The sequence below is a fragment of the Engystomops pustulosus genome, chromosome 4, assembly GCF_040894005.1.
Source record: "Engystomops pustulosus chromosome 4, aEngPut4.maternal, whole genome shotgun sequence".
NCBI lineage: Eukaryota > Metazoa > Chordata > Amphibia > Anura > Leptodactylidae > Engystomops > Engystomops pustulosus.
Genome location: NC_092414.1, coordinates 146,097,239 through 146,118,456, shown reverse-complemented (window position 1 = coordinate 146,118,456; position 21,218 = coordinate 146,097,239). Strand labels below are relative to the sequence as shown.

The 21,218-nt window shown below is 44.2% G+C and overlaps 2 protein-coding genes across 2 annotated transcripts; both read right to left on the bottom strand.

Moving 5' to 3' along the window:
* Positions 1-15,579: 15,579 nt before the first annotated feature.
* LOC140125668 (olfactory receptor 5AR1-like) lies at positions 15,580-16,443 on the bottom strand. The gene has a single exon (XM_072144537.1). The coding sequence runs from the start codon at positions 16,441-16,443 to the stop codon at positions 15,580-15,582; it is 864 nt and encodes a 287-aa protein (XP_072000638.1).
* Positions 16,444-19,992: 3,549 nt separating this feature from the next.
* Positions 19,993-20,931, bottom strand: LOC140128480 (olfactory receptor 5AR1-like). The gene has a single exon (XM_072150182.1). It carries the CDS (start codon positions 20,929-20,931, stop codon positions 19,993-19,995), a length of 939 nt encoding a protein of 312 aa, XP_072006283.1.
* Positions 20,932-21,218: the final 287 nt, after the last annotated feature.

The window sequence follows — 21,218 nt, the reverse complement described above, 5'->3', positions numbered from 1 at the left end:
AGAAACAGACCTAAGGGTGCTTTGGCTATCAACAAGGGAATCTTCTTCCCCCGTCTCTTGTGAGGAGCGCAAAGCTTCCGACTTCATGCTGACCAGAGAGTTTTTCAACAGGCCAAGCAGCGGGATGGTGAGGCTGATGATGGCGGCATCGCCACTGACCATCTGTGTTGACTCCTCAAAGTTACTCAGCACCTGACAGATATCAGACATCCACGTCCACTCCTCATTGTAGACTTGAGGAAGCTGACTGACCTGACTACCAGTTCTGGTGGAAGTTGACATCTGGCAGTCTACAATCGCTCGGCGCTGCTGGTAAACTCTGGATAACATGGTCAGTGTTGAATTCCACCTCGTGGGCACGTCGCACAACAGTCGGTGACCGGGCAGTTGGAGGTGGCGCTGCGCTGCCCTGAGAGTGGCAGCATCTGTGCTGGACTTCCTGAAATGCGCACAGATGCGGCGCACCTTCGTGAGCAAATCAGACAGATTGGGGTATGTCTTGAGGAAACGCTGAACTATCAGATTTAACACATGGGCCAGGCATGGCACATGTGTCAGTCTGCCGAGTTGCAGAGCCGCCACCAGGTTACGGCCGTTGTCACACACAACCATGCCTGGCTTCAGGTTCAGCGGTGCCAGCCACAGATCAGTCTGCGCCGTGATGCCCTGTAATAGTTCTTGGGCGGTGTGCCTTTTATCGCCTAGGCTCAGCAGTTTGAGCACTGCCTGCTGTCGCTTAGCGACGGCACTGCTGCTGTGCCTAGAGCTACCGACTGATGGCGCCATGCCCACGGATGGTCGTTCGGAGGAGGAGGTGGAGGAGGGGTGGGAGGAGGAGGAGGCATAGTAGGCCTGAAACACCTGGACCGAGGTAGGCCCCGCAATCCTCGGCGTCGGCAGTATATGACCAGCCGCAGGGTCAGACTCGGTCCCAGCCTCCACCAAGTTAACCCAATGTGCCGTCAGCGATATATAGTGGCCCTGCCCGGCAGCACTCGTCCACGTGTCCGTGGTCAGGTGGACCTTGTCAGAAACGGCGTTGGTCAGGGCACGGATTATGTTGTCTGACACGTGCTGGTGCAGGGCTGGGACGGCACATCGGGAAAAGTAGTGGCGGCTGGGGACCGAATACCGAGGGGCGGCCGCCGCCATGAGGCTGCGAAAGGCCTCGGTCTCTACTAGCCTATAGGGCAGCATCTCCAGGCTTAGCAATCTGGAGATGTGCACATTAAGGGCTTGGGCGTGCGGGTGGGTTGCACTATATTTGCGTTTCCGCTCCAGCGTCTGGGGTATGGAGAGCTGAACGCTGGTGGATGCTGTGGAGGATCGTGGAGGCGACGATGGGGTTTTTGTGGCAGGGTCCTGGGCAGGGGGCTGACTATCAGCTGACACAGGGGAAGGAGCAGTGGTGTGCACGGCCGGAGGTGAACGCGCTTGTTGCCACTGAGTGGGGTGTTTAGCATTCATATGCCTGCGCATACTGGTGGTAGTTAAGGTATTAGTGGAGGAACCCCTGCTGATCCTGGTTTGGCAAATGTGGCACACCACAGTCCGTCGGTCATCCGGTGTTTCCTTAAAGAACCTCCAGACTTCTGAAAATCTAGCCCTCGCCGCAGGAGCCCTCGCCACGGGAGCTTCACTAGTTGACACATTTGGCGCTGATGCACCAGCTCTGGCCCTGCCTCTCCGTCTGGCCCCACCACTGCCTCTTCCAACCTGTTCTGGTCGAGGACTCTCCTCCGTCTCAGAAGCACTGTGTTCACCCGGCCTCTCAACCCAGCTTGGGTCTGTCACCTCATCATCCTCCGATCCCTCAGTCTGCTCCCCCCTCGGACTTCCTGCCCTGACAACAACTTCCCCACTGTCTGACAACCGTGTCTCCTCATCGTCGGACACCTCTTTACACACTTCTTCCAGTACGTCAACAAGGTCATCATCACCCACAGACTGCGACTGGTGGAAAACCTGGGCATCGGAAAATTGCTCATCAGCAACCGGACAAGTGGTTTTTGACTGTGGGAAGGGTCCAGAAAACAGTTCCTCAGAGTATGCCGGTTCTAATGGCAAATTTTGCTGGGAGGGGGCAGACTGGGGGGGAGGAGGCTGAGGTGCAGGAGCTGGAGGAGTGCCGATTTCGGTGACATGGGTGGACTGCGTGGAAGACTGACTGGTGGACAAATTGCTCGAAGCATTGTCGGCAATCCACGACATCACCTGTTCGCACTGTTCTGGCCTCAACAGTGCTCTACCACGAGTCCGAGTAACTTCAGACATGAACCTAGGGAGTGTAGCTCTGCGGCGTTCCCCTGCTCCCTCATCAGCAGGTGGTGTCTCACCCCGCCCAGGACCACGGCCTCTAACCCCTGCAGTAGTTGGACGCCCACGTCCCCGCCCTCGTCCTCTACCCCTAGCCCTCGGGTTAAACATTTTGAAAATGAGAGTTATAACTTTAATTTTTTTTTAACTTTTTTTTGTGTTTTTTTTTTTTTTGTGTGTTTTTTAGTTTTTAAAACCAAACGATGCTATCCTATTGCTATGGCTATTTTCTAGCCAAGTATGAAAGCACACTGCTATGCCAGATGAGATGACACTGAGTTATTAAAAAAATAAACGTAAAATAAAAAAGGAAATGGCAGACTGTGCCTAATTGAAATCCAACCCCGGGCCCTAATAAATTTTCCCACTTCGGTCTTTGCGATGGATATGTGCGTCACTAAGCGCAAAACACAGTGGTCGCAAGTCTCACTCCAAATTGCTCACAATTTGCTAGTAGATGCACTGCAGCAACTACAGCCACCAGCAGATCAACCAGAAATCAAATATATATAACGCTACTGTAGGCGTAAGTAAGCCGTTTGGATTCTCCTATGGCTATTTTCTAGCCAAGTATTAAAGCACACTACTATGCCAGATGAGATGACGCTGAGTTATGAAAAAAATAAACGTAAAATAAAAAAGGAAATGACAGACTGTGCCTAATTGAAATACAACCCCGGGCCCTAATAAATTTTCCCACTTCGGTCTTTGCGATGGATATGTGCGTCACTAAGCGCAAAACACAGTGGTCGCAAGTCTCACTCCAAATTGCTCACAATTTGCTAGTAGATGCACTGCAGCAACTACAGCCACCAGCAGATCAACCAGAAATCAAATATATATAACGCTACTGTAGGCGTAAGTAAGCCGTTTGGATTCTCCTATGGCTATTTTCTAGCCAAGTATTAAAGCACACTACTATGCAAGATGAGATGACACTGAGTTATTAAAAAAATAAACGTAAAATAAAAAGAAACTGGCAGACTGTGCCTAATTGAAATCAAACCCCTAATAAATTTTCCCACTTTGGTGTTTGAGGTGGATATGTGTGTCACTAAGAGCTAAACACAACGGTAGCAAGTCCCCCTGCAAATTCCTCACAATATGGTACTAGCTGCACTACTAGTGCCAGCAAGCCCAGCCACAAGCAAATAAAAAAAAAAAGTATAACGTTATTGTAGCCCTAGGAAGGGCTGTTGGGTTCTTGGAGAATCACTCCTGCCTAACAGTAAGCTAATAGAACACCCTAACGCTTTCCCTGACCAGCAGCAGCTCTCTCCCTAGCGGCATCCAGACAGAGAATGATCCGAGCAGCGCGGGCAGTGGCTAGTCTATCCCAGGGTCACCTGATCTGGCCAGCCAACCACTGCTATCGACGTGTAAGGGTACCACGTCATGCTGGGTGGAGTGCAGAGTCTCCTGGCTTGTGATTGGCTCTGTTTCTGGCCGCCAAAAAGCAAAACGGCGGGAGCTGCCATTTTCTCGAGCGGGCGAAATACTCGTCCGAGCAACGAGCAGTTACGAGTACGCTAATGCTCGATCGAGCATCAAGCTCGGACGAGTATGTTCGCTCATCTCTAATCATTACCTAAAACATTATCTATTTGTGAAAATGTTTCGTGTGATTTAGAGTGGCACGAAAAAACTTTATCCTGTGGGTGTCTATCCCGCCATATATCTATCCACCCCACCTCCTTAGTGAATTTATATAATAGTGTGTCCCGCCCCTTTTCCCCAAAAATACCTATCTTAAATCTGTCTAATTTTTCTGCACATAACCATATTCAAATTGCCTAGTATAATTCATCAGACACCTAGGGAATTTCATACAAAAGTTATTTAACTTGATCAGTACTTCAATTGTGGCTGGAGGAGGAATATATACACCTGTAATTATTATTTTGGCTCCATATAGGGTACAGTATAAAAACACAAATCTGCCAAATTCATCTATCCATTGTTCCTGGATCTTTATCCTAATGTTTTTATGAACTATTATTGAGACACCTCTTAAATATTCAGAGAGGTGTCTCAATAATAGTTCATAAAAACATTAGGAACACTTGAAGTACTGATCAAGTTAAATAACTTTTGTATGAAATTCCCTAGGTGTCCGATGATTCTACTAGGCGATTTGAATACTTCCACTGGTAAGGAACAATGAATCAAGGACGTCAAGCAGTACTCAAAAGCACTTAACTGACCACCGATGCCAAGGAAAGCTATATCGATGGCTACATTTAAGAGAAATAATTTTTTTATATAAAAATAGAAGATTAATCAATTTTAATATGAATGCCCAGATGAGAATTCCCCTTTAATGTGTCACCCTTCACCAAGTAAAGCATCAGATGCAGAGTGTACATGTTCTTTTGCAAACCTAGAAACACAGTTCTTGTGTCATGTTAAAGAGCATTTCCCATTTAATGCAAACAAAGTATAGCGGCACTCACCGATATCGTGCGAAGAGTCCAATTTATTAGGATGCATACAGAAAACAGAGCGGGGCCAGGCGACGGGCCGTTTCGCGCTAGTCCAGCGCTTTCTCAAGCCAGGTTTTGGCTTGAGAAAGCGCTGGACTAGCGCGAAACGGCCCGTCGCCTGGCCCCGCTCTGTTTTCTGTATGCACCCTAATAAATTGAACTCTTCGCACGATATCGGTGAGTGCCGCTATACTTTGTTTGCATTACATGGATTGTCTTCGCTCTTGCTGAGCACCACTACGATATTATTTTGATGCAAGAAGGCATTACCATCCTGTCTGAACCGCTGCCGGGACGATCTGGTGATCTGTGCTTTAGTGATCGGATGGTGCCGGACTCTTGTTCTACTTGTTTTTTGAGCATTTCCCATTTAATATTGCATTGGAATGTGTTTCATGGTGCCACAGAACTGTCTATATTTAGAGTTAAAGTTACAGTTGGGAATGGAGAGCTGTATAATAAAATCTAATTTTTGTTTACTGCACTTTTAGAAATACATTTTTGATGAGATATTAAGAGGGAGATTCTCATCTTTTTTTTAATTTCATAAATATTTATTAGCAAAAAAAAGAAAAAGTTTTTTTCCATTTTCCATTATTCATATACATAACATAGTCCTTAATTCATCATAACATAATGTTTTCACTCATATAACATATATCAACATCATTATAAGCTCTGTTCCCCCCTTGGGGGACCGCGACCTCTGCACCCCCTCAAGTTACGCCCCTGGTAATAGTAGTATACAGCATACAGTAAAAAAATGTTTTTAAAAAGTAGAAAATATATTTTATTTAAATAAAAAGCCTTAAAGTTCAAATCACCACCTTCCTTTAGAACTGACCAACACATAATTATTTTAATAAAAAGTGATCAAAAGGTTGTTCAGTCCCTAAATTGGTAGCAAGGAAAACATCATCTCGTTCCACAAAAATTACGCCTTACACAACTTTGTTCCCCACAGAAGTATGAAAAAGTTAGTGACCTTGGAATAGAATAAAATGAAAAAAACAATTCCAACAAAAGATTTAAATTTTTTTATTCTACTAAAACATGATAAACCTATATACTGTAGATTAAGTATCTCTGCAATCTTACCGACCCAAAGAATAAAGGGGAGGTGTCATTGGAGCACACAATGAAAGCCATAAAATCAAGGAAAAATGAAAATGAAGCAAATGTGTTTTTTTTCGTCAGTTTCACCAGATCTTTTTGCCGTTTCCCAGTACATGGAATACTAAATACCACCACTAGGAAGTGCAATTTGTTAAGCAGAAATCAAGCCTTCATAAGGCTGTGCACACAGAAAAAAAGTTATGGATTTTTAAAAGCGGGGAATGAAAAATGAAAACATAAAAACCAAAAAGGGCTTTGTCCTTATGGGGTTGAACATGTGAGACTTGTCTAAATATGTAAAAAAAAAATAGAAACAATTCTTATGTGGTGGCTGTTACATATGGAAGAAAATGTTTATCATTTGTAGTTGATCCTTAAAGGATATTCCCATATAACAATTAACTGTTGACAACTATCAATATAGTGAGCTAAGAAACCTATTGTTACTTATGAACTCATTATATAAACAATGTCATCACATAGCAATGCAAAAGCTTCCCACATATACACAGAACCATATCCAACAAGACAAAGTGAGTGGAAGCCTATAAACATCTTGCCGCTGCATATATATTTTTCCTCAGTGAGCCAAGCCTGCTTTTGGGAAAGGTAAAGGTAAGACAGGTTGACTAAACAACTTCTTCTATGTATTGTTAACTTTAATGGGGGAGATGTATTAATGTGTCGGTCTCAAAGGAAACCTACCACTTCTCGAATGATGAAATCATGCACACCACCCTGTAGGCTATTTAATACTGATGCCGGCACATACTTTGGTTAGGGATATTCACCTTTAGTTTAGCTAAAAGATAGATTTACCTACATATTCAAATGAATCTTCGATGCTCTGCCCCACGTCAATTAAGCACACCTCTGTCTTCTTATGCGCCCCCAGGTACCGTGATGTCACATAGCTCTCGGCATATATTGCCCATGCGCAGAGACAAACTATTGCGCAGCCTGCCACTTCTCACTGCAGGACTATCAAGGCCTCAGACATAGATTGTGGCAACTCTCCCGTTATATAGATGTCCTGTATTACCTGATGTAGATATGGAATAATTGAATCTCTGAAGGTGATATATATTTCGACTGGGAGGCTGTCTAATCCCGGGGCTTTCCCGGTTTTCATATTATCTATCGCCCATTTTATCTCTTCTTTTGTTATTGGTAGTTCCATAAACTGTTTCTCTTCTATTTTAAGTTGGGGTAGTTTAATTTCTTGAAGATATTTGCCTAGTTCCTCAGAGGAGTATGTAATTTTTGTGTCATATAGTTCTGTATAAAATTCCAGAGAGATTTTACTTATATGACCATTATCCGAGGAAATCCTATTATTCTGTCCTTTTATCGCTGCTATATAAGATATTTCATTTTGATTTCTAATCAAAGAGGCCAGGATTTTCCCTGATCTACTTCCTTCCCTAAAGATCTTATCATTAATTTTGGTTTTTATCTTTATTGCTCTCTGTTCTGTTTCTATCTCATACGCAACTATAGCTTCTTCCCATTTTATCCTGTTGTCATCACTAGGGTCATTGATATATTTTTGTTCTTCCTCTATTACCATCTTTCTTTTATCCTCTATATGTGCAAATCTTCTCCCCCTCACAATTTTCCCCTGTTGTGTCATTAGCCCTCTAAGGTAACACTTAAATGTATCCCATATTACCCCCCAACTAGCCCTGTGCTGTTAGTTTCAAAAAACCTTTCATTTTACTATGAAAAACGTTGTGATCAGTGATAGAATTTATGGTATCTGGATAAACAATATTCTTTATTTTCTTAGGTCTATCCACCTCCATCTGTACATATATTGGTAGGTGGTCCGACATCCCCCTTGCCCCGTGTAAAAAAAAATTCACATACGGTAGTGTAAGATCATTACTAGAGATGAGCGAACATACTCGTCTGAGCTTGATGCTCGTTCGAGCATTAGCGTACTCGAAACTGCTCGTTGCTCGGACGAATACTTCGCCCACTCGAGAAAATGGCATCTCCCGCCGTTTTGCTTTTTGGCGGCCAGAAACAGAGCCAATCACAAGCCAGGAGACTCTGCACTCCACCCAGCATGACGTGGTACCCTTACACGTCGATAGCAGTGGTTGGCTGGCCAGATCAGGTGACCCTGGAATAGACTAGCCCCTGCCTGCGCTGCTCGGATCATTCTGTGTCTGGATGCCGCTAGGGAGAGAGCTGCTGCTGGTCAGGGAAAGCGTTAGGCTGTTCTATTAGAATAGTGTTAGGCAGGAGTGATTCTACAAGAACCCAACAGCCCTTCTTAAGGCTACAATAACGTTATACATTTTTTTTTTTATTTGCTTGTGGCTGGGCTTGCTGGCACTAGTAGTGCAGCTAGTACCATATTGTGAGGAATTTGCAGGGGGACTTGCTACCGTTGTATTTAGCTCTTAGTGACACACATATCCATCTCAAACACCAAAGTGGGACAATTTATTAGGGGTTTGATTTCAATTAGGCACAACCTGCCAGTTTCTTTTTATTTTACGTTTATTTCTTCATAACTCAGCGTCATCTCATCTGGCATAGCAGTGTGCTTTCATAGTTGGCTAGAAAATAGCCATAGGAGAATCCAAACGGCTTACTTAGGCCTACAATAGCGTTATATATTTTATTTCTGGTTGATCTGCTGGTGGCTGGCCTTGCTGTAGTGCATCTACTACCATATTGTGAGGAATTTGCAGTGAGACTTGCGACCGTGGTGTTTAGCGCTTAGTGACGCACATATCCATCGCAAAGACCGAAGTGGGACAATTTATTAGGGGTTTGATTGAAATTATTCACAGTCTGCCATTTACTTTTTATTTTACGTTTATTTTTTCATAACTCAGCGTCATCTCATCTGGCATAGCAGTGTGCTTTCATAGTTGGCTAGAAAATAGCCATAGGAGAATCCAAACGGCTTACTTAGGCCTACAATAGCGTTATATATTTTATTTCTGGTTGATCTGCTGGTGGCTGGCCTTGCTGTAGTGCATCTACTACCATATTGTGAGGAATTTGCAGTGAGACTTGCGACCGTTGTGTTTAGCGCTTAGTGACGCACATATCCATCGCAAAGACCGAAGTGGGGCAATTTATTAGGGGTTTGATTGAAATTAGGCAGTCTGCCATTTACTTTTTATTTTACGTTTATTTTTTCATAACTCAGCGTCATCTCATCTGGCATAGCAGTGTGCTTTCATAGTTGGCTAGAAAATAGCCATAGGAGAATCCAAACGGCTTACTTAGGCCTACAATAGCGTTATATATTTTATTTCTGGTTGATCTGCTGGTGGCTGGCCTTGCTGTAGTGCATCTACTACCATATTGTGAGGAATTTGCAGTGAGACTTGGGACCGTTGTGTTTAGCGCTTAGTGACGCACATATCCATCGCAAAGACCGAAGTGGGACAATTTATTAGGGGTTTGATTGAAATTAGGCACAGTCTGCCATTTACTTTTTATTTTACGTTTATTTTTTCATAACTCAGCATCATCTCATCTGGCATAGCAGTGTGCTTTCATAGTTGGCTAGAAAATAGCCATAGGAGAATCCAAACGGCTTACTTAGGCCTACAATAGCGTTATATATTTTATTTCTGGTTGATCTGCTGGTGGCTGGCCTTGCTGTAGTGCATCTACTACCATATTGTGAGGATTTTGCAGTGAGACTTGCGACCGTTGTGTTTAGCGCTTAGTGACGCACATATCCATCGCAAAGACCGAAGTGGGACAATTTATTAGGGGTTTGATTGAAATTAGGCACAGTCTGCCATTTACTTTTTATTTTACGTTTATTTTTTCATAACTCAGCGTCATCTCATCTGGCATAGCAGTGTGCTTTCATAGTTGGCTAGAAAATAGCCATAGGAGAATCCAAACGGCTTACTTAGGCCTACAATAGCGTTATATATTTTATTTCTGGTTGATCTGCTGGTGGCTGGCCTTGCTGTAGTGCATCTACTACCATATTGTGAGGAATTTGCAGTGAGACTTGCGACCGTTGTGTTTAGCGCTTAGTGACGCACATATCCATCGCAAAGACCGAAGTGGAACAATTTATTAGGGGTTTGATTGAAATTAGGCACAGTCTGCCATTTACTTTTTATTTTACGTTTATTTTTTCATAACTCAGCGTCATCTCATCTGGCATAGCAGTGTGCTTTCATAGTTGGCTAGAAAATAGCCATAGCAATAGGATAGCATCGTTTGGTTTTAAAAACTAAAAAACACAAAAAAAAACACAAAAAAACACAAAAAAAAGTAAAAAAAAAATTAAAGTTATAACTTTCATTTTCAAAATGTTTAACCCAAGGGCTAGGGGTAGAGGACGAGGGCGGGGACGTGGGCGTCCAACTACTGCAGGGGTCAGAGGCCGTGGTCCTGGGCGGGGTGAGACACCACCTGCTGATGAGGGAGCAGGGGAACGCCGCAGAGCTACACTCCCTAGGTTCATCATGTCTGAAGTTACTGGGACTCGTGGTAGAGCACTGTTGAGGCCAGAACAGTGCGAACAGGTGATGTCGTGGATTGCCGACAATGCTTCGAGCAATTTGTCCACCAGTCAGTCTTCCACGCAGTCCACCCATGTCACCGAAATCGCCACTCCTCCAGCTCCTGCACCTCAGCCTCCTCCCCCCCAGTCTGCCCCCTCCCAGGAAAATTTGGCATTTGAACCGGCATACTCTGAGGAACTGTTTTCTGGACCCTTCCCACAGTCACAAACCACTTGTCCGGTTGCTGCTGAGCAATTTTCTGATGCCCAGGTTTTCCACCAGTCGCAGTCTGTGGGTGATGATGACCTTCTTGACGTAGTGGAAGAAGTGTGTAAAGAGGTGTCCGACGATGAGGAGACACGGTTGTCAGACAGTGGTGAAGTTGTTGTCAGGGCAGGAAGTCCGAGGGGGGAGCAGACTGAGGGATCGGAGGATGATGAGGTGACAGACCCAAGCTGGGTTGAGAGGCCGGGTGAACACAGTGCTTCTGAGACGGAGGAGAGTCCTCGACCAGAACAGGTTGGAAGAGGCAGTGGTGGGGCCAGATGGAGAGGCAGGGCCAGAGCTGGTGCATCAGCGCCAAATGTGTCACGTAGTGAAGCTCCCGTGGCGAGGGCTCCCGCGGCGAGGGCTAGATTTTCAGAAGTCTGGAGGTTCTTTAAGGAAACACCGGATGACCGACGGACTGTGGTGTGCAACCTTTGCCAAACCAGGATCAGCAGGGGTTCCACCACTACTAGCTTAACTACCACCAGTATGCGCAGGCATATGAATGCTAAACACCCCACTCAGTGGCACCAAGCCCGTTCACCTCCGGCCGTGCACACCACTGCTCCTTCCCCTGTGTCAGCTGATAGTCAGCCCCCTGCCCAGGACCCTGCCCCAAAAACCCCATCGTCGCCTCCACGATCCTCCACAGCATCCACCAGCGTTCAGCTCTCCATACCCCAAACGCTGGAGCGGAAAAGGAAATATAGTGCAACCCATCCGCACGCCCAAGCCCTCAATGTCCACATCTCCAGATTGCTTAGCCTGGAGATGCTGCCCTATAGGCTGGTAGAGACCGAGGCCTTTCGCAACCTCATGGCGGCGGCCGCCCCTCGGTATTCGGTCCCCAGCCGCCACTACTTTTCCCGATGTGCCGTCCCAGCCCTGCACCAGCACGTGTCAGACAACATCATCCGTGCCCTGACCAACGCCGTTTCTGACAAGGTCCACCTGACCACGGACACGTGGACGAGTGCTGCCGGGTAGGGCCACTATATATCGCTGACGGCACATTGGGTTAACTTGGTGGAGGCTGGGACCGAGTCTGACCCGGGGGCTCGTCATATACTGCCGATGCCGAGGATTGCGGGGCCTACCTCGGACCAGGTCTCAAAGGCCTACTATACCTCCTCCTCCTCCCACCCCTCCTCCACCTCCTCCTCCTCCGAACTACCATCCGTGGGCATGGCGCCATCAGTCGGTAGCTCTAGGCACAGCAGCAGTGCCGTCGCTAAGCGACAGCAGGTGGTGCTCAAACTGCTGAGCCTAGGCAATAAAAGGCACACCGCCCAAGAGCTATTACAGGGCATTCCACATCAAACTTGTTAACTTTGTCGCCACCCTGCTGTGTAATCCACAAAATATGCTGGCAAACTTTTACCATTTACCGATATTATTTCAGCGCTTCTTGCGCATCTGTTTACATTCCCCTCACCCGCCATATCCCAAACTTATAAGAACGCTACTACACTTGATCTTATACAAAAGGTTCTTAGAAGTGCTGTTTGGGGAGTAGCCTAGAGACAGGGGCTTGGATTGGCGAAAGCTCGCCTGGCAGCGGAGCGCCAGCTCCATCCCAAGATCCAACTAACATAGTTTCAACTGCAGCACCTTTAATCTACTACTAGTTCACTGCCTCCATACATGGTCCCCTTATCAAACGAGCTGTGTCAGGCAGAATTTTCAGGTGTTTCACCAGATACATAGTGGAAAGCGGCCCATCTGTCGCCGCCATGCTGGAGACCTGAAGTTGCAATCATAGCAGCGCAATATGGATGCCCCATACTGTCGCTCTTAATCATGGAACTATTTCCGTAAAAACAATTAAAAATAGAACCACTATGCTATTCCATTATTCCTAGGTGAAATATTCAAACGACCCCGCCTGCTTTGAAAATTATCATTTTTTCAAAGTAAACGCTTCTGGCCCCCAGGCCCATTTTGGGTGGGGAGGAGCCGAGAGACAGGGGCTTGGACAGGCAAAAGCTCGCCTGGCAGCGGACCGCCAGCTCCATCCCAAGATTAGGCAGCCTCAGAGGCATCCATGCATGCTGCCCCTGCTGTTTCCCGTCCATTTCGCCTCCACAGCGTCCACCAATGTCTCCATGCGCAACTTTCAACTGTCTATACCCCAGACGCTGGAGCACGAGAAGATATGCAGCACATCATCCCCTTATCAAACGAGCTGTGTCAGGCAGAATTTTCAGGTGTTTCACCAGATACATAGTGGAACTCGGCGCGTCTGTCGCCGCCATGCTGGAGACCTGCAGTTGCAATCATAGAAGCGCAATATGGATGCCCCATACTGTCGCTCTTAATCATGGAAGTCCTCTCCATGGCTGCCTCCAAATGTCGTCCCCTTATCAAACGATCTGTGTCAGGCTCATTTTTCGGGTGTTTCACCAGATACGTTATGGAACTTGGTCACTATGTCGCCACCATGCTGTGTTATCGACTAAATATATTACCCGAGCATTTTAGTGCTCGCTCATCTCTAATCATTACCTAAAACATAATCTATTCGTGAAAATGTTTTGTGTGATTTAGAGTGGCACGAAAAAACTTTATCCTGTGGGTGTCTATCCCGCCATATATCTATCCACCCCACCTCCTTAGTGAATTTTTATAATAGTGTGTCCCGCCCATTTTCCCCAAAAATTCCTATCTTAAATCTGTCTAATTTTTCTGCACATAACCATATTCAAATCAAAAACATAAAAACCAAAAAGGGCTTTGTCCTTATGGGGTTGAACATGTGAGACTTGTCTAAATATGTAAAAAAAAAAATAGAAACAATTCTTATGTGGTGGCTGTTACATATGGAAGAAAATGTTTATCATTTGTAGTTGATCCTTAAAGGATATTCCCATATAACAATTAAAGGGAACCTACCACCACGAATCTACCTATAAAGGTAGATCGGGTGGTAGGTGGATGTATGGGACGTGAGGATAGCCCTTTTTAGAGCTAATCCTCACGTCCCCGCTAGCATACCATAAACTTTATTGCCCTAATATGTTAATTTAATTAAGCGGCTACCGGGGCGTGGAGTAGCCGGACACGAGGCTACACGGCGCGGCTACTCCACGCCCCAGTAGCTGCTTTCCCCCGCCTACCCTGTGATCTTCGGCGCGCAGCTCCTGGCAGCTGCGCGCCCTCGTCCGAGAAGCCGGAGTTCTGCGCATGCGCAGTAACTCCGGCCAAGATGCGCGATCTCGGGAACGAGGCCGGAGTTACTGCGCATGCGCAGAACTCCGGCTTCTCGGACGAGGGCGCGCAGCTGCCAGGAGCTGCGCACCGAAGATCACAGGGTAGGCGGGGGAAAGCAGCTACTGGGGCGTGGAGTAGCCGCGCCGTGTAGCCTCGTGTCCGGCTACTCCACGCCCCAGTAGCCGCTTAATTAAATTAACATATTAGGGCAATAAAGTTTATGGTATGCTAGCGGGGACGTGAGGATTAGCTCTAAAAAGAGCTATCCTCACGTCCCATACATCCACCTACCACCCGATCTACCTTTATAGGTAGATTCGTGGTGGTAGGTGCCCTTTAACTGTTGACAACTATCAATATAGTAAGCTAAGAAACCTATTGTTACTTATGAACTCATTATATAAACAATGTCATCACATAGCAATGCAAAAGCTTCCCACATATACACAGAACCATATCCAACAAGACAAAGTGAGTGGAAGCCTATAAACATCTTGCCGCTGCATACATATTTTTCCTCAGTGAGCCAAGCCTGCTTTTGGGAAAGGTAAAGGTAAGACAGGTTGACTAAACAACTTCTTCTATGTATTGTTAACTTTAATGGGGGAGATGTATTAATGTGTCGGTCTCAAAGGAAACCTACCACTTCTCGAATGATGAAATCATGCACACCACCCTGTAGGCTATTTAATACTGATGCCGGCACATACTTTGGTTAGGGACATTCACCTTTAGTTTAGCTAAAAGATCGATTTACCTACATATTCAAATGAATCTTCGATGCTCTGCCCCACGTCAATTAAGCACACCTCTGTCTTCTTATGCGCCCCCAGGTACCGTGATGTCACACCGCTCTCGGCACTTATTGCCCATGCGCAGAGACAAACTATTGCGCAGCCTGCCACTTCTCACTGCAGCTGCGCAATAGTTTGTCTCTGCACATGGGCAATAAGTGCTGAGAGTGACGTGACATCAAGGCTCTCAGCACCAGGAGGAGGGCACATAAGAAGACAGAGGCGTGCTTAATTAACCTTCGGAAGGGAACGAAAGGCGGCCAGTGACGTAGGGGTAGCACCGAAGGGTTATTTAAATATGTAGGTAAATTGATTTTTTAGCTGAACTAAAGGTGGATGTCCCTAACCAAAGTATGTGCCGGCATCAGTATTAAATAGCCTACATGGTGGTGTGCTTGCATGATTCATCATCCGAGCAGTGATAGGTTTCCTTTAAGACCAGTGCAGAGTAAGACAAGACCAGTCTTCTGCTGTGCCAGATCTAGCACTGTGTCTGATGATGGATGATTCATCTGGTGCACTATAAGACTGTTAAGTTGTAATTTGCACCTCCTATAAGTTGGTCTAGGTGCCTGCACCACAATAATTTGTTTTGGGCACGGCAACTACATTTTGTTGTACGTCAACTTTTTCACACAACATCATGCTCCCTTTTCCCGAGGTTAGGTCCTTTTTGTACAGGTTAAAAAAGGGCCTAAAATGGTGTGAACCCCTTAATAAATGTAGAGCAAGACATTTTAGACAGTTTTTTTCCTGCAGAATTCTGGTGGAATTCACAGCTTGATAAATTTCCCCCAACATGTCACTTCCCCTAATAAGTCACATATATACTTTGAGAATACTGTTAGCATAAAATTGTACCAGTGCTGTTTTAACATCTTGATTTCTTAAGCTTTAGATCATGGGATTTAACATTGGTATAATCACTGTATAGAAAACTGACAGCACCCAGTCCTGATCCACGGCATATGCAGAGTTTGGGCGTAAGTACATGAAGAAAACTGGGCAGTAGAATAAGGCGACACAAGTAAAGTGAGAGCCACAAGTGGATAAAGTCTTGATCCTACTTTTTGATGACCCTATCTTGACCAGGGCAAGGATAATGTACGTGTATGATATTAATATACATAATAAAGAACCTACTTCAATAGGACCTGCAACAATATATGCAAGAATCTGATTAAGAAATGTATCTTTACATGACAGTTTTAATATTGGGTTAATATCGCAGTAGAAATGGTTAACATAATTAGATCGGCAGAATGGGAGGCTAAATGCAGCGCTAGTATGGACTAAAGCATTAAGGAATCCTGCTGTGAATACTGAGCAAACAAGACAAATGCATGTCACCTTATTCATAATGACTGTATAATATAGTGGTTTACATATAGCAACATAGCGTTCATAGGCCATCACTGTAAGTAGCATCCCTTCTGTGCTTCCCATGAAAATGAAGAAAAACATTTGTATAGCACAACCAATGATGGAGATTCTCTTATGTTCAGAGAAGATATTGGCCATGGTGTTGGGTGTGATAGTTGAGGAGTAAAGGACATCTACAAGAGATAAGTTCATAAGGAACAAGTACATTGGTGTCTGTAAAGCTGGAGTTGTCCTAATCAATACAATGATAATAAGATTACCCAGCAGAGTTACCATGTAGACTACGGAGAAGAGCAGGAAGAGAGGAAGCTGAAGGTCTGGGTTAGAGGAGAGACCAGCGAGAACAAACTCGGTCACCAGTGTTTTATTCTTCATATTCCTTTTATGGTGAATATAATATATATGCGTCATGTTTCTGCTTATCTTGTGAATCAATATAAAAGTAAAAGAAGTGAAACATAAATAGGAACAGCTTGGTAATATTTATTAATCTTTCATATCTTTCACCGTGCTTTTATTTCTACCAAGATCATTTTCTGGTCTTTAGAGACTTAAATTCATACAAAACAAATTCCCACACAATGTCTGCCACTCTTTAATTCCAGTCACAGTTTTATAAATATACAGATGTAGCAAAAATTAACATGGACTTAAACATGATATCCACCATTAATTTCATTAGTTTCCAAATTTGACTATATATATACTGGCATAAAGCCTTACGAGTTCATAAATTAAGCTAAATGTGATAATGAGAAATGACATAGGGAAAAAGTATAGAACACACGTCAAGGGCTAAGCTTTTGCAGGTGAACCGTAGAACTGTACACGGGTGCTTCCATCTTACTACGGATCATGGCATAGTTTGAAGATACCAATTTATTGGCCCGAAAGCTGAGAGTCTCTAAGAGGCTCCCGGAAATCACAACTATACGATTTATAAGCAATACTACAAAACAATTGTTTAAGTGCTTACTTGCCCTTAAGAATATACTAAAAATAAAAAATACCCCTCCCCTTTTCTCCAGAATGCAAATGTGAATAAACAAAGTAAATCAACAAAGTTAGGTATTGAGTCCCAAAATGCACAGCTGAGCTGTTATCATGAAACATGTGGTGTAGCTGTAACTAATAGCTGACCCCCCAGTTTAACACCTGTAGTTGGAATGAGCTCCTCTGGAGGATTCTGCTCACAATCGCTCCCCTTCCCCATGCCACTTTTGGGGGCAACAATTGTTGCAATGGCAGCACCGAGATCCTATCAGGACCACAGGGTTGTCTATAGTAAGAGCCTGTGAGATCCTGTCACACAGTCAGGATCTTACAGTCTCTGTGTCAGCCTTTGCACCCGCATAGGCTAATAGTGATGAAACCCTGTAATAAATCAGTCATAAATTCAAATATAATGTGAAAAAAGTGAAAATGTCCACACAAACCCTACACATATGATATCGCTATGTCTGTACAATAAAACTGTATCATTATTAAACCACACAATGAACACAGTAAAAAAAAAGCAAATAAATTTATGATTTTTACGTATCTTGGCCACAAAAATTAAAAAGTGATGAAAATATATCTACTCCAGAATGATACTTGTGTAAATTACAGCATGTCCTGCAAAAAAAAGCCCTGAACCAGATAACATGCTCTTTCAGTGATATACAAACTGTTAATCACCCCCAATCGCATAACTGTACCATCATTCTGCAAGGCATGGGAAACAGAACTGGGGAAAAATTTCTTTCTGGCTCAGAAAGCAGTTATAGCCCCAAACACCAAGAGACTAGTTACAAGATCCTAACTAGGTGGTACAGGGTACCCTCGCTCCTTCACAAATGGTTCCCATCAGTCCCAGATAAATGCTGGCATTGTGGGTCTATGGGGGGTACAATGTCTCACATCTGGTGGCAATGTCCACATCTACAAAGATTCTGGTGTAGTGTACTCCAAGTGATTGAAGAGACCACAGTCCTTAAAATCTCCAACACCCCGGAAGCAGTACTACTGTACATGTTTGACATACCCGTCTCAGATCATAAGAAATCCCTGACCAGGCATCTCTTGCAAGCATCTAAAAACAGTTTCTTGTGGTGCACAATTCGCCCCTGTGGAGCAACTCACAAAACAAGGCCAGTCCACAAAGTCTTAATGAAAGTCCAATTCTTTTAGAGAAAAATAAAAAAGATGTCTAAGCATGTGATATCTGCAAGGGATATGTCCAATAAATGTATATACCGTATATACTTGAGTATAGGCCGACCCGATTATAAGCCGAGGTACCCAGTTTTACCACCAAAAACTGGAAAAACCTATTGACTCGAGTATAAGCCGAGGGTGGGAAATGCATTGGTCACAGCCTCCCAGTATATAGCTCCCAGCCCCCTTAAGTACATAGCCTGCCAGCCCCTTTTCAGTATGTATTGCCTTCCAGCCCCATTAAGTATATAGGCTGCCAGCCCCCTGTTGCCGGTAAAAAAAAAAACGTACTACTCACCATTCCGACGGCCCGGACAGCTCCTCTTCATCTTCATGCCGCAGGTCCGCGGCAGCTCCGTCGCGGTGAGTAGTAAGTTTATTTTTATTGTATACCCGTGTATAAGCCGAGTGTGGAATTTTTAGCACAAAAATTGTGCTAAAAACTTGGCTTATACTCGAGTATATATGGTAGCTGTATAGCAGTCGTGAAGGGGTTAGTAAAGTTATTTATAAAAATATTGATAATCCCTTTAACAAAAAATCATAAAGCAAAAATAATAAATGCAAAAGAAGTGTATATCGGGAAGGAGAAACATATTCCAGTATATGTTAGATGCTGGTGGGCAGTGTTAAGAAACATATGCTAGAGGTCACTTTTACCAATGAGGACAATACCTTACATACCCCTTGCCGCACCATGATGTTCCCTAGAGTCATGTTGCGGCAGCAGGTGCATATAATGCAGCAAAGACCTGTTGCACTGATTGTGGGTGTTTATATGACCCGAGAAAGCCTCTTCTCACTGCAGCTGCGCAATATTTGTCTCTTGCGCATGGGCAATAAGTGCAGAGAGCGATGTGACATCACGGCTCTCAGCACCAGGAGGAGGGTGTATAAGAAGACAGAGGAGTGCCTAATTAACCATTGGAAGGGAACGAAAGGCGGCAAGTGACGTAGGGGTAGCACCGAAGGTTCATTTGAATATGTAGGTAAAACGATTTTTTAGCTGAACTACAGGTGAATGTCCCTAACCAAAGTATGTGCCGGCATCAGTATGAAATAGCCTACATGGTGGTGTGCTCGAATGATTTCATCATACAAGCAGTGGTAGGTTTCCTTTAAGACCAGTGCAGAGTAAGGCCCCTTCCACACTAGCGAGTGTGATGCGATGAACTCGCATCACACTCGCAACGCAAGCTGCCGGGAACGCACGGCCCGAACGCTGCACCGCGGGAGTGAACTGACATGCTGAGTTCACTCCCGCGGTGCAGCGTTCGGGCCGTGCGTTCCCGGCAGCTTGCGTTGCGAGTGTGATGCGAGTTCATCGCATCACACTCGCTAGTGTGGAAGGGGCCTAAGACAAGACCAGTCTTCTGCTGTGCCAGATCTAGCACTGTGTCTGATGATGGATGATTCATCTGGTGCACTATAAGACTGTTAAGTTGTAATTTGCACCTCCTATAAGTTGGTCTAGGTGCCTGCACCACAATAATTTGTTTTGGGCGCGGCAACTACATTTTGTTGTACGTCGACTTTTTCACAAAACATCATGCTCCCTTTTCCCGAGGTTAGGTCCTTTTTGTACAGGTTGAAAAAGGGCCTAAAATTTAGTGAAACCCTTAATAAATGTAGAGCAAGACATTTTAGACAGTTTTTTTCCTGCAGAATTCTGGTGGAATTCACAGCTTGATAAATTTCCCCCAACATGTCACTTCCCCTAATAAGTCACATATATACTTTGAGAATACTGTTAGCATAAAATTGTACCAGTGCTGTTTTAACATCTTTATTTCTTAAGCTATAGATCATGGGATTTAACATTGGTATAATCACTGTATAGAAAACTGACAGCACCCAGTCCTGATCCACGGCATATGCAGAGTTTGGGCGCAAGTACATGTAGAAAACTGGGCAGTAGAATAAGGCGACACAAGTAAAGTGAGAGCCACAAGTGGATAAAGTCTTGATCCTACTTTTTGATGACCCTATCTTAACCAGGGCAAGGATAATGTACGTGTATGATATTAATATACATAATAAAGAACCTACTTCAATAGAACCTGCAACAGTATATGCAAGAATCTGATTAAGAAATGTATCTTTACATGACAGTTTTAATATGGGGTTAATATCGCAGTAGAAATGGTTAACATAATTAGATCGGCAGAATGGGAGGCTAAATGCAGCACTAGTATGGACTAAAGAATTAAGGAATCCTGCTGTGAAAACTGAGCAAACAAAACAAATGCATGTCACCTTATTCATAATGACTGTATAATATAGTGGTTTACATATAGCAACATAGCGGTCATAGGCCATCACTGCAAGTAGCATGGCTTCTGTGCTTGCCAGGAAAATGAAGAAAAACATTTGTATAGCACAACCAATGATGGAGATCGTCTTATGTTTAGAGTAGATATTGGCCATGGTGTTGGGTGTGATAGTTGAGGAGTAAAGGACATCTACAAGAGATAAGTTCATAAGGAACAAGTACATTGGTGTTTGTAAGCCTGGAGTTATCCTAATCAATACAATGATAATAAGATTACCCAGCAGAGTTACCATGTAGACTACGGAGAAGAGCAGGAAGAGAGGAAGCTGAAGGTCTGGGTTAGAGGAGAGACCGGAGAGAGCAAACTCGGACACCAGTGTTTTATTCTTCATATTCCTTTTATGGTGAATATAATATATATGCGTCATGTTTCTGCTTATCTTGTGAATCAATACAAAAGTAAAAGAAGTGAAACATAAATAGGAACAGCTTGGTAATATTTATTGTTCTTTCATATCTTTCACCGTGCTTTTATTTCTACCAAGATCATTTTCTGGTCTTTAGAGACTTAAATTCATACAAAACAAATTCCATATTAATTTATATGATTGACTAATTAAATGCGTTATAATTATTTGTGTATTATACATACATGAAAAGGAACAATCTAGCCACAGGA